Source organism: Eptatretus burgeri, chromosome 6 (assembly GCF_056783735.1).
Source record: "Eptatretus burgeri isolate ZD-2024b chromosome 6, Ebu_testis_v1, whole genome shotgun sequence".
Classification (NCBI taxonomy): Eukaryota; Metazoa; Chordata; class Myxini; order Myxiniformes; family Myxinidae; genus Eptatretus; species Eptatretus burgeri.
In genome coordinates, this window is record NC_140966.1 from 105,546,810 (window position 1) to 105,559,309 (window position 12,500).

Sequence of the window (12,500 nt, forward strand, 5' to 3'; positions counted from 1 at the left end):
TGGCGGACCTTGAGCGCCCTGCTGAAATATGTTGAGGACAAATCGCAGACAGAGCGGGGGGGGGGGCGAGACCGGAGAGGAGACGGTAGAAGACAGAAAGACCACCGACCTGCCTGTGGTGGAAAGTGAGAGGCCCAAAGATTCAGCCTCATCGTGGGAGATGCCAACAATTCCAAATGCCTTGGTTTCCACAGTGTGAACCCAAGAAAGGTTAGAGACAGGAGCACCAGCCCAGAGGGGAGAGCAGTACTCCACCAGGCTGCGGACGAAAGCTTTGTAAGTGGTCAGGAGCTCAGGTGGGCCAAGAAAGGACTTTGCATGATGGAGAATTCCCAGTCGGCAACTGGCTTTGGAGGCCAGGTTTGAAATGTGACTTTCCCAGGAAAGATCATGGCAAATAGTGAGACCCAGAAGCTTGAAAGAAAGGACTTCTTCAGGAGGATTGTTGAGAAAGTGGATGGGAGGGTTTTCCAAACGGTCCTTTTGGAGACATAGTGAGAGTGTGAGATTTGTATGGATTGAAAGGCATGTTCCACGTGTTGGACCAGTTTGTGATTTTATCCAGATCTGCAGTGAGCGAAGAAGCTGCTGCTTGCTGGTCTGAGGGATGACTGATGGTACGGCAGAGGGTGGAGTCATCAGCAAAGAGATAAAGAGGATTTTCCAGAGAGTCGGAGAGATCATTGATGAAAACCAGAAAAAGAACAGGGCCCAGAACGCTGCCTTGAAGAACTCCAGCCTGGACAGGAAGAGGGGTTGAAAGAACTCCATTTAGGACCACATGTTGACCATGACAGGAGAGGAAGTCTGTGAGCCATGAGTGGAGATGGCCTTGGATACCATTGGAAGAGAGTTTGGTGAGCAGGGCAGGGTGCCAGACCGTGTCAAAAGTACACGATATGTCTGGGGATATGGCTCTGATTTCATGTCCAGCATTGAGGACCTCCATCCATTGTTGGGAGAGCGGAAGCAGTATATCTAGGGTAGAGTAACCTGGTCTGAAACCAAATTGATTATCGGAAATCAGGCCATTGCGGAAGAGGAAGGATTTAATGTCTGAAGCGATGATGGATTCCATAACCTTGCTGATGATTGGGAGAAGGCTGATTGGTCTGTAGTTGCAGGGATCTGTTTTTGCACCTTTTTTATGCAGGGCAGTCATGTTTCCTGATTTCCAAGCAGATGGCAGATGACCTTGAGTAAATGAGAGTGTGAATACTACAGAGAGAGGGTGAGCAAGAGCAGAGGAGCAAGTTTTTAGGACATGTGGGCTGATGCCATCTGGACCGGTTGCAGAATCTGAGTTGAGGTTTGACAGCAAGCTCTCCACCTTGTCAGGTCAAAAGGACACAGAGTCCAGGGACAGTTGGGTGCGACTTGGTAAGGTGGGTAGATAAAGCGATGGGTTTTGGACACAAGATTTTGATGCAAACACTGAGTTTAGGCATTTAGCTTTTTCACATGTGGTAACAGCAGTGTGGCCATTTGAGGTAAGGGAGGGGATGGAGGGGGAACATACACCAGAAACAGATTTGATTGGACGCCACAAGGATTTGGAGGAAGGAGAGAGGTTGGAGAGTTCAGACTTGAGCTTCGAAAGATGTTGTTTTCTGGCTCTCCTGAGGGTAGATAAACACTTGTTCTGAGCTTTATAGAAGGAACTGAGATTACCCTCAGTTGGGTTTGCTTTCCATGAGGCAGAGGCAAATTGTTTCAGGACAACTGCCTCGCCACAAGCTTAAATGCAACAAATTCCATGATAACGGATCACGCTTTTGGTGGACAATTGCGTTTGAACCAACAGATTGCAGCTCAATATAGGGAACATTGAAATGTGGATTCTTTGTTTAGAGGCAAACATCCTTCGAGCCTTTGCAGATAAACTTGAAATATCTTGTGACAATCCAGGAAGTGCAATTGTGGACAAATGAGGACTGGTCAAACAGTATCCAGTATGGTCAAAATGTAGGATTTTATATCAGATAGCGTTGGAGATGGGTGGGGGGAAGTGTGGGGGTGATTGCATGATGGGATGTCATGATCATTCAGAACCTGGAAAGCTGGGGGCTCTTTCTTTGGACACAAAGTGAAAGGGGAGGGTGGTGGAGGGGCTGTCCTGAGAGAACAAATTGTCCCCACAATAACCTGTCCACAGAATTTATATGTTCAGTATAATGAGACTGTAGTCAACTACTACTTATTTTATGGCCCCAATTATTCCCCCATTCTTGCGGAGTCGACCATTGAACGTTTTTATTCCCAGGCCTTGCACGAACTGGCTGATCAAGCAAGTCATTCAATTGAAGGTGATTTGGGCAGGAATTTGTAATTCGTTCAGGGTGCTGGATATGAGCCGCATATTCCTTGCGATATACACTGTGGGATCTTTGACGTTCTAACGACCGGTGCTGGCAGAGGAGTCCTCCAACTTAGATGTATGAAAATGGATGAAGCACACTTTGATGCCTTGCCATGCATGCAGATTATCAGGATGACAGTTCATAGCTGGGCCGAGATTCAAGCCCAGGCTCGAGAGCACAGAGGTGGGTGGGCATACCTCTAAAGCCATAGGTTCCCCAAACCTTTTTGTCCAGAACCCAAAGTTTGAAATCACATTAGCCTCACAACCCAAATTGAACCAATACATACTTGGTACCAGTACCTACCATAAAAAGTTGTCAGGAAAAGCAATTTCGATGTGACCCCCCCCCCTTCAAAAACCAGGATTTGTGAGAAGTTGGCAAGTTGTCACTGCTTGAATCTGGAACATCACTGCAAGATCAAACAGCGCATCGTCATCCGTGACCTATCAGAAGGCCCTCGTGACCCAGGTTCGGGCCATGACACTGGGTTTTGGAACCCCTGCAGTCGAAGCCATCCTGCTAGCCTTCAACAAGACTATAATGTATAAAATTATATAATTAGTTTGACACATATAATGTGATTAATCTGAGAAATCATCAAGAAGTGTAATTCTAAAATTAGAATTAGATTAAAATTAAAATTAGAATTAGAATTTTTGATTCTAAAAAGGATAGATTTTAAAGTGGAGCAGTCATGTTGCAAAGTTTCCATCATTACCTTAGACCTGATATTCTAAATTATTAGCTCACCTGAAATTTAGTCAGGTGAGCTTATGCAATTAAGCAGTGTCTGTAGGTGAGTCAATCAGTGAGTCAGTCAGTCCATAAACACTTCCGTCATTATCACTTGAATCAAACACACGCTTTTGTTGAAACTTTGTAACAACCTTCATAATGGATGCCTAACGAAGGTATATTGACCACATAAAAATGTGCGCTCATTAAGTGGGTCTAGGGGTTTTTTGACCCCCCCCTTCTCCCCCCCCCCAAAAAAAAAAATAGGTATTTGCTTTCTTCTCCAAAACTACACACAATTTCGATGAAACTTGACCACAACCTTCATCATTAGTAATGTACCAAAGTGTATCGACCGCATTAAAATCTGCACTCATTGAGGAGTCTACGAGAGGATGCGGAGGAGGGGGGGGGTTAATCCCCCCTCCCCAAAATAGGTATTTACTCTCCACTCCAAAAATACAAACACACTTTTGATGAAACGACAACATTAATCACCCATGAAAGACCAAAGTGTGTCGACCACATCAATATCTGGGCTCATTAAGGAGGTCTGTGGGAGGGGAGGGGGAGTGAGGGGGTGTTTGAGTGACTGTTGCTCCTGATCCAGGTGAGCTTCAGGCCAGGTGGTCCTATTTTTGGCTGAAAAAGTTATTCATCCCTGAAACTTTGGAAATAAATGTGGTGAAAGTCAAATGGAATGGCTTTTTTACCATTCCTATCTGAGCCCGAAGCTCAAGATGCTGGATTCCCGAATTGAAATGCCATCGAATATCTCAACCTGTATGACACATAAAAATGCTCGCAAAAGTACCGTCACCAGTGATGCGGGAAAAAAAAAATCAAGCAAAAGTCCACGTCCCAAGTGACGGGAAAAGTTTAAATTAATTTATCAATTTAAATTATTTCATGGACTTCAAAAAGGTCAATCGTGTTGCACTCTTGCTTTCACTCAGAGCCAAGGCTCTGAGCTACTTATACTGCCCACCGCAAAATGGTGGTGCAAGATCAGACGGCGGAGGTTGGATTGGTCTATAAAGAAAGCAAAATAAAGAACATTTTAAATTGTGTTACTCCATGAATATCTGCATTAAATCTACTATAATCAAGGTGTTCATGTTACTTTTAAAGATTACTGGAAGGGACAAAAATGTGACGAACTATATTGCATCAACAAAAGTGCAAAATAACAAATTCAGCAGCTTTTTAAATGCAGCGTAGGAAGTGGCATTTCGTAAATACAGACAACCGCACGATTAGACACCACGGTTCGATATTAAAAAAAAAAAAAAAAATATATATATATATATATATATATATATATATATATATATATATATATATATATATATATATATATATATATATATATATATATATATATGTGTATATATATATATGTATATATATATATATATGTATATATATATATATATATATATATATGTATATATATATATATATATATATACCGGGCGTAGTGGCGTGCGCCTGTAATCCGGCTACTCGGAGGCTTGGGTTGGAGGATCGCTTGAGGACGGGAGCTCTGCACTGAGCAGGGTGTAGAGCAGCCCGGAATCATGGTGAAACCCAAATCCTGATCCCTGTGTCGTAAGAGGCGACCAGGGTTGCGTCAGGAAGGGCATCCGGCGTAAAACCTGTGCCAAATCAGTATGCAGATCATAACGGATGATCCGCTGTGGCGACCCCTAACGGGAGCAGCTGAAAGATGAACAACAACATATATATATATATATATATATATATATATATATATATATATATATATATATATATATATATATATATATATATATATATATATATATATATATATATATATATATATATATATATATATATATATATATATATATATATATATAGTGATGGTTTTTGGAGACCCTGGGGAAGTACAATCCAAGACACATAAAGAAACTCTGATGTAGTTATTTCGGTAGTATATTGTGTCGCAAAATTTCCGGCCATGGTGTCGGGCAAATAGCAGCTATAAAAGTTCAGACGAGCTTGGAACGGAGAGACGCATCTGGGAATCTGTGGGAGCGAGCTGGTGGTTGGAGCATTACCGGAGGACAGGTGGATCAGCGAAAGCGAGCTTGTGGACAAGCACAAAGCAAGGTCTTGCGGCAGACAGAACAGCGGAGAGTTATCGGACACGGCAGACATACACACCGACTCACACTATCTTTCTCTTGCTATCCATATTCTACTCCGTCCCCTTCGGATGCACGAGTATCAATGTGAATCACCAACTACTCTTTTCAGAGCTTACCAACTGTTGCACCCAAAGCCATTTCCTCTGACGTCACACACATCCACCCTTGGCAAAAAGCGACATGTCCTGAGAGGTGCAATCATCTTCTTCTTCCTTATCACCTCCCCATTTCTTGGGACCAATGTGAGTCCGCCGGCTTCCAGACGGTGAGCGAGAGGCCAACAGCACACTTCATAGTTCTGTCTCTCTCTTCCTTCCCTCATTTTCTGGAATGACTGTGGCACCTGTCTGTAGTTTGTAACAAGTGACTGATTGTCATCCAAACTGTCCGGTTGTCATCTCCATTGGTTAGACATCGTGTGTGTAATACGGGCAGTTAAACCCACCCCCCCCCACCCATTCCGACATGGGTATCCATTAAGCTCGTGTGTCGACCTATGGTCATGCTCAACCACATTTGATCAAGGTGGCACATCAGGAAGCACAGTCCTTATCTGGGGTGATTAATTTTCCAGGAAGGTAAAGCGAGATTGGATGCTGGACCCTACCTAAATTAAGCGTCTGTGGTTGCTCAGCAACCCGTCGCACGACGGAGTTATCCGCAGTTCGTCGGTCAGGAAGTGAGTCTGAGAACTCCTCTCGCAGTTCCTACCAGAGGGGAATCCGGAACATTTGCTGTCAAGAAGTGGGATTTGGAACCCTCTGGACCCTAATATTTGTTGTCAAGAGTGTGCTGCGAGTTAGAGGGTGTGAACAGCCTGTGCCGAGCGAACCGCCCTTGTGTGGATGATTTGGAACATTAGAGGATTTTGGTTGTGTCATGGTTTCAAAGGGGCCGACGTACAAATGACCCATGCCAGGTGAGCCACCTGAGCGTGGACGGCTAAGAGGTTGGGGTGGAAAAAAAAGTAGCATTTCAATTTCACTACAGTACCATGGGAACCGGTACTGTGTGTGGGAAAAAAATGTGCAGCGGGCGTACCCAGTGTCCGGCATTAATGGGGATGGCCGGAGTGTCTGTGGGATCTCCACGGAGGGTCGCTTGTGTGGATTACAGAGGTCCCACGTATAATAGTTACAGCGTGCACTCTGAGTCTGGGAGGTCAGCGGTTCAAACCCCAGCTGAGTCATACAAAAGACTTAAGAAATGGTACGTGCTGCTTCCTTGCTTGATGGTCAGCATCAAAAAAAGGATAGCGCATGGACAAACAACCATGGGTTGGCAATGGTATTGTAGGCTTTGATGAGCCTAATGACCTTGTCCTGCCTCAAAGTTTGTTGTGAGGGAACTCATTGCTTTTAATAAAACAGCACTTGCTAGAGCGCATACCTCCGACAGGCTCAAGAGTTTACATTTTGTACCCCACCGATCGGCCGGATCTGCATCCAGACAATAACCAAAATCAAATTGGCTTGTCCTTGTCCACTACCCAAAACATCCATCAAGTTTCATCCGAATCCGACCATAACATTTTGAGATATCGTGCTATACTGTGGTTTTGTGACCACCTCTCAATGGTAAACAATCACTTTAAAAATTATTGTATCCGGATCCGGATTCGGATCTTCACAAAAATTGAATCGATTCGTCCTCGTCACACTCCCAACCTGTCCACCAATTTGTGTCCGAATCCATCGATAACCTTTTGACATATCCTGTTCACAGCTAAACAGAGTTGGAAAAAAAAATAACCTCCGTCCACCTTCGGTGGAAGAGATGATAACGAAAACAAGTAAATAAAGAATTTTAAAAAGGAAATACGAGTTACCAAGAACACTGTTTTGTTCCAGAATGCACTTGTACTGAACACTTGCCTTTTGGGTCATTGGTTTAGTGTCCCCACTGTCTCAAATGAAAATTGTTGATGCTGCTGACGAATAGTTTTTGTACAACACAAGGTGATCCTACAACGCGCATATTCGGGCAAAAAGCTTTGCTGACCCAGTGGTATGGCACAAGTTTGTATATATGAGAAACAGATATCCCTTTGAAAACCGTAAGGAAAAGGTAAACATAATAGCCAGATCACTGATAAAAATTGAAGGATGGCAATTGCAAAAGTGGTGAAATTTTAACATGGATGACCTTCCCTCTGAACGAAGAGAAACCCGGTGAAAAGGAAGTCAACAAAACATTAAGTGATGTTTTTATGACATAATTAGCCTTCAAATAGAGTCAATTTGACTCTCAACCCATTTACCTAGGACCTGATTAAAAAAAACCAAACAAGCAAAAAAAAAAGAAGAAGAAAACGACAAAGTTCGAGATGTAATAGACAATGACTAAACGAATAGTGGACTTGATAAAGGTTAGCAGCCTACCTGCAGGTCCTGTCATCTCCCACACTTGCGAGCTGCTGTCCTTCTGTGGGTTCAAAGGCCACAGCGTTCACAAAAAACCTGTGTCCACCAAGCTCCTGGAGAGACATCAAAAAGGCGGGACGGCACAAAACAGGAGATTGGTTTTGCAAAACAAAGACCCATTGGGCTTTAAAATGTGCGAATATCAACTCAACAGGTGTTCACTAAAGTTTTACATCGCACAAAGAAAAACATTGCAGGAAGCAACCAGACTCGTACCATGAAAAAAGGTCTTGATGAATCAGGGTGGTAAACCCAAAGCTCAACAAGGGAGCTGATATTCAAGGTGCCCTGCATTTTTGGTGGTACGAGGAATAGATCTGTGTAATATCAAAGTTAAATCGTGAACAGTTTTTGAAATATCGCGTACGCAAGCCAAGTTACCGAGATGGTTGCCATGGCAACATAATTCAGCCAATCATCACCTTGATCCAATTGGGTTGACATAATGTCATGAGGAATAGACATCTGCGATAAGAGAGCGAAATGTTCAAGGGTTTTTGAAATATCGCGTGCACAAAAGTACGTGGACAGATGATCGGTTGGTCGGACGGACGTCCTTTTAATGTCCCCCATCTCCGAGCTTTGTCGGAGGGGCGGGGGACAACATCATTCAAAGGATTTAGAAGTCCACCATGGGATCTGGCTCAAACTATTTTGGCAGGATGACGTATTCCACAATGCAGTGCTGTCTGGTGGCATTGGTCCACAAGTACATAACAAGGCTGATATTTCTGGAGGGAATTGGAATCGAGAGTGGACGGTTTCAAGGTGAGCACAAACAATTAAACACTAAGTGAGGCAACCACACAAATAGCACATGAGATGTCAAGAAATTCTGAACCAAATCAATGTGTCAATTCTCAATTAAAAAAAAAAATGCCCAATCTCGTGTTGCGTTACTTCACTGGTGCCCAAGCAAGAAGTGAGCACAACTTCAATTACCACAGTTGCTGTCTGGACTTTTTTTGCTTTTGCCATTTCCGAATTAGATTTGGTCACAAAAGAAAACACAAGCGATGACAGCTGATGGCTGCAGAGACAACAAAAGAACATCAACCTCAACAATAGTAACTTGGAATTGCGTTGAAGAAGGAGATGATAAAGCAGATGTGAGGCAGAAAGCCGAGTCACCAGAACGCCTTTTGGTGGCAACGACGCAATCGTGCAGGAACAGTCTAAACATTCAAACTCCAAAATATATCTGGTTAACAAGCCAAGGAGAGAGAGAGAGAGAGAGAGAGAGAGAGAGAGAGAGAGAGAGAGAGAGAGAGAGAGAGAGAGAGAGAGAGAGAGAGAGAGAGAGAGAGAGAGAGAGAGAGAGAGAGAGAGAGAGACAGAGACAGAGACAGAGACAGAGACAGAGACAGAGACAGAGACAGAGACAGAGACAGAGAGAGAGAGAGAGAGAGAGAGAGAGAGAGAGAGAGAGAGAGAGAGAGAGAGAGAGAGAGAGAGAGAGAGAGAGAGAGAGAGAGAGCGCATGTGCGTGTGTGCGTGTGTTAATGACAGAATTGTGAAAACAAAACCCCATGCACAGCAATTCCAAAGAACAACAGCTCGGCTTGCTTGGGTGGATGATCCGACTCCACTTGTGTTTCTGAGCATTACAAAAATATCAAAGAGACAAGTGGGACGAACACCGGTGCGACACCCACTGCGGGCAGAGTACTTAATGTGATTCAGGGAAAGGATTGGAGGGCCATGGTGATTAAACAAATAAGAACATTTCAAAGAAATGGGAAATATCAGAATAAACAAAAACGAGGTAGAGAGCAAAAATAAATAAATAAAAATTAAAATAAAAAAACAAGAGAAGATGAAGAACAAGAACATGAAGAAGCTGAAGAAGAACAAGAAGAATATGAAGAACAAAAGGAAGAAAATAAAAAAAACAAGAACAAGACGAAGACTAGAGGGGGAGCACTCGGGAGAGTGCAAAACCTCCGCCGCCAATACTGCTGGGTCACTCAAGTGAACCTTATATCTTATTCATTAAATATGATGTCAACAGTGCTGACAGTGATAGTTCTTTTCTCCAACTTTTTTTTGGGGGGGGGGGGGGGGGGGAGTTGGAAATCACTTAAAACATGTAGAAATGCAAAAAAAAGAAATCGAAATTTTGTTGAAAAAAAAGTTGCAAAAAATCTAACATTTTTTTGGGGGGGGGTGGGGGTTGGAAATCACTTAAAACATGTAGAAATGCAAAAAAAAAAAAAAATTCTCTAACAATTTTTTTTGGGGGGGGGGTTGGAAATCACTGAAAACATGCAGAAATGCAAATAAAAAAAAATTTCTCTAACAATTGTTTTTTTGGGGGGGGGTTGGAAATCACTTAAAACATGTAAAAATGCAAAAAAATTCTCTATTTTTTTTTTTGGTGGGGGGTTAAATCACAAAACATGTAGAAATGCAAAAAAATTCTCTTATTTTTTTGGGGGGGTAACAATTTTTTTTGGGGGGGGGTTGGAAATCACTTCAAACATGTAGAAATGCAAAAAAAAAAAAAAATTCTCTAACAATTTTTTTTTGGGGGGGGGGGGACCAAGTCCAAAATTTAATGGCAAGATCCTTGGACCATACCTAACCCCCCCACCAAGTTTCGTCGAAATCCGTCGAGGAGTTTTTCCGTAATACTGTTCACAAACAAACAAACAAACACACAAACAAACAAACAAACAAACAAACAAACAGAAAGGGGTGAAAACAGTAACCTCCATCCATCTTCGAAGATGTCGGAGGTTAATAAAGAACAACAATAATAATAATAATAATAATAAGAAGAAGAACAAGAACAAAACACGATGAAGAACAAACGAAGATGAAGAACAAGAAGAAGAATAAGAAGAGAAGTAAAATATTTGCAGTTAAATAAGGGAATGTTGTGAGCAAATGAATATTGGAAAGGGAATGAATACCCAGAGCAGCCCGCTGGTTCGATCATTTCTGGTGAGTGGCTGTCCAGTTGATGCAGTGCTCCTGCACGTTCGAGCAGGAATTTGTAATTTCTTCAGTGGGCTGGTGAGACCTCTCCTACTCTTCATGAATCGCACCGTGGGATCTTTCATGATTACCGATACCCAGCACTGGCTGTCAGGTCCTCTGGCTTCAATGTCCATCCGAAGGACAGCACACACATTGATACCGAACCTTAACTGTGAAATACCAGGACGACAGTCTATGGCTGGACCAAGATTTTAATGCAGTCTGGGCAGCTCAGAGGTGAGTGTGCATGCTGCCAGCTCAGTGAAGGAATTGAAAAGTTGAATGGAATAAGAACGAATAAGATTTGGGGGGTGGGGGGGGGGATAATAATAATAAACCAAGCGAAAAAGAAAAAAGGAAAAGAAAAAGAAAACAGAAGGAAAATAAAGTTTACAATAGAATACAACTTATGTGGCGTTGCCTTCACAGGGCCTGCTTGGCCAGATGTTTCCTGATGGACTGTTGTGAGAGTTAGAAGAAAGTCCAACTTTTCAAATAAAATACCTCCTGTTCACTTGGAGGGCAGGAACTTAAATGGATTCTTGTGCCTTGCTCATGTAAATGTTGTTTTATTCATTTTCTCTCATTTTCTCTCTTTCTCCCCCCCCCCCCACCCCCAACCTGTTTGCATCCTGTTGAACAAAAAAAAAAAAGAAAAAAAAAAGAGAGCAACGTAACAGAATAACATGGCACAGAGAACACTCGGCGAGATCCATCTGGAACTATAACGGCACTCGGGAGAACGCATCCCTCGGCCAGGCTGACCAGTTTATGTTTGGTATCCCACCGATAGGTCGGATCTGAATCCGGACGAGAACCAAAATCTAATCGGCTTGTCGTTGTCACCAAACCAACATGTCCAACAAGTTTCATCCGAATCTGTTCACAGACAAAGAGACAGACAAACAGATAGGGGTCAAAACATAACCTCCGCCCACCTTGTGTGGCAGAAGTAATTACGAGAAGATGGCAGCCAGTGTCGTGTCGGACAGACAATCACAACAAGGGATGTTCATACGGCGTGTGCCGGAAAGAGTTCCAAGACCTTGGAAGATCAAGACCACAAATAACTCAAAATTGGTTATATACATATATATATATATATATATATATATATATATATATATATATATATATATATATATATATATATATATATATATATATGTTTCATGAGTGAGTGAGGCTTTAATCCTTTGAACCCTAGTGGCCGTTTTACCGAACGCTATTCAAAACCTCCATATACCTGAGCGGCTAGATTTTCCTCCAGGACGCCCAGGGTGGGGGCAGCTAAAAGTCCGAAGAGCTCAGGTTTCAATGGGTTTCTTTAAGGCATAAATAAATAAGACCATCGTTGGTGCCATGGGCACGAGGGATGTTGTTATTATTTACTCATTGGTATCAGTTGTTTCGCTGCTTGTGGCTGTGCTCTCTTTCTTTCTTTCCTGCCCCAATTTTATGGCTATTAAATGTTGAGAGGTTTAGAAACCAAAAAATGCAGGAGAAACAGATGTAATGATAGGGTGCCAACCCATAAGAGGAGAGCAGTACTCCATTGAGCAATGGACAAAGGCCTTGTAGACCGAGTAGTTCTGATTTTTTTTCAAGGAATATCTTGGATTGAGGGATGAGTCCCAGTTTACGGCAAACGTTGGAGTGCAGCCCGGCTCATGATGCTGGGATCCTGGTTTCAAAATAAAATGTTGATTTGTCCATCATTTCCTTACATCCTTGCAATTAATGATAAAAGTACGCTGACGTTTCCCAATGTCGTCATCGTACACGTCCATCCATCCATTGGGACCATGCTCTCTCTGTAC

General features: G+C 42.7%; 1 protein-coding gene across 1 annotated transcript in view; it reads right to left on the minus strand.

Annotated features, from left to right (window-relative positions):
• The window catches only part of NUP37 (nucleoporin 37), a 394,802-nt gene that overhangs the window by 115,436 nt on the left and 266,866 nt on the right, over window positions 1-12,500 (minus strand). Inside the window, exon 4 of the mRNA XM_085886554.1 lies at window positions 7,657-7,751. Coding sequence (XP_085742680.1) covers window positions 7,657-7,751 — 95 coding nt within the window. The remainder of the gene's footprint in view (window positions 1-7,656; window positions 7,752-12,500) is intronic.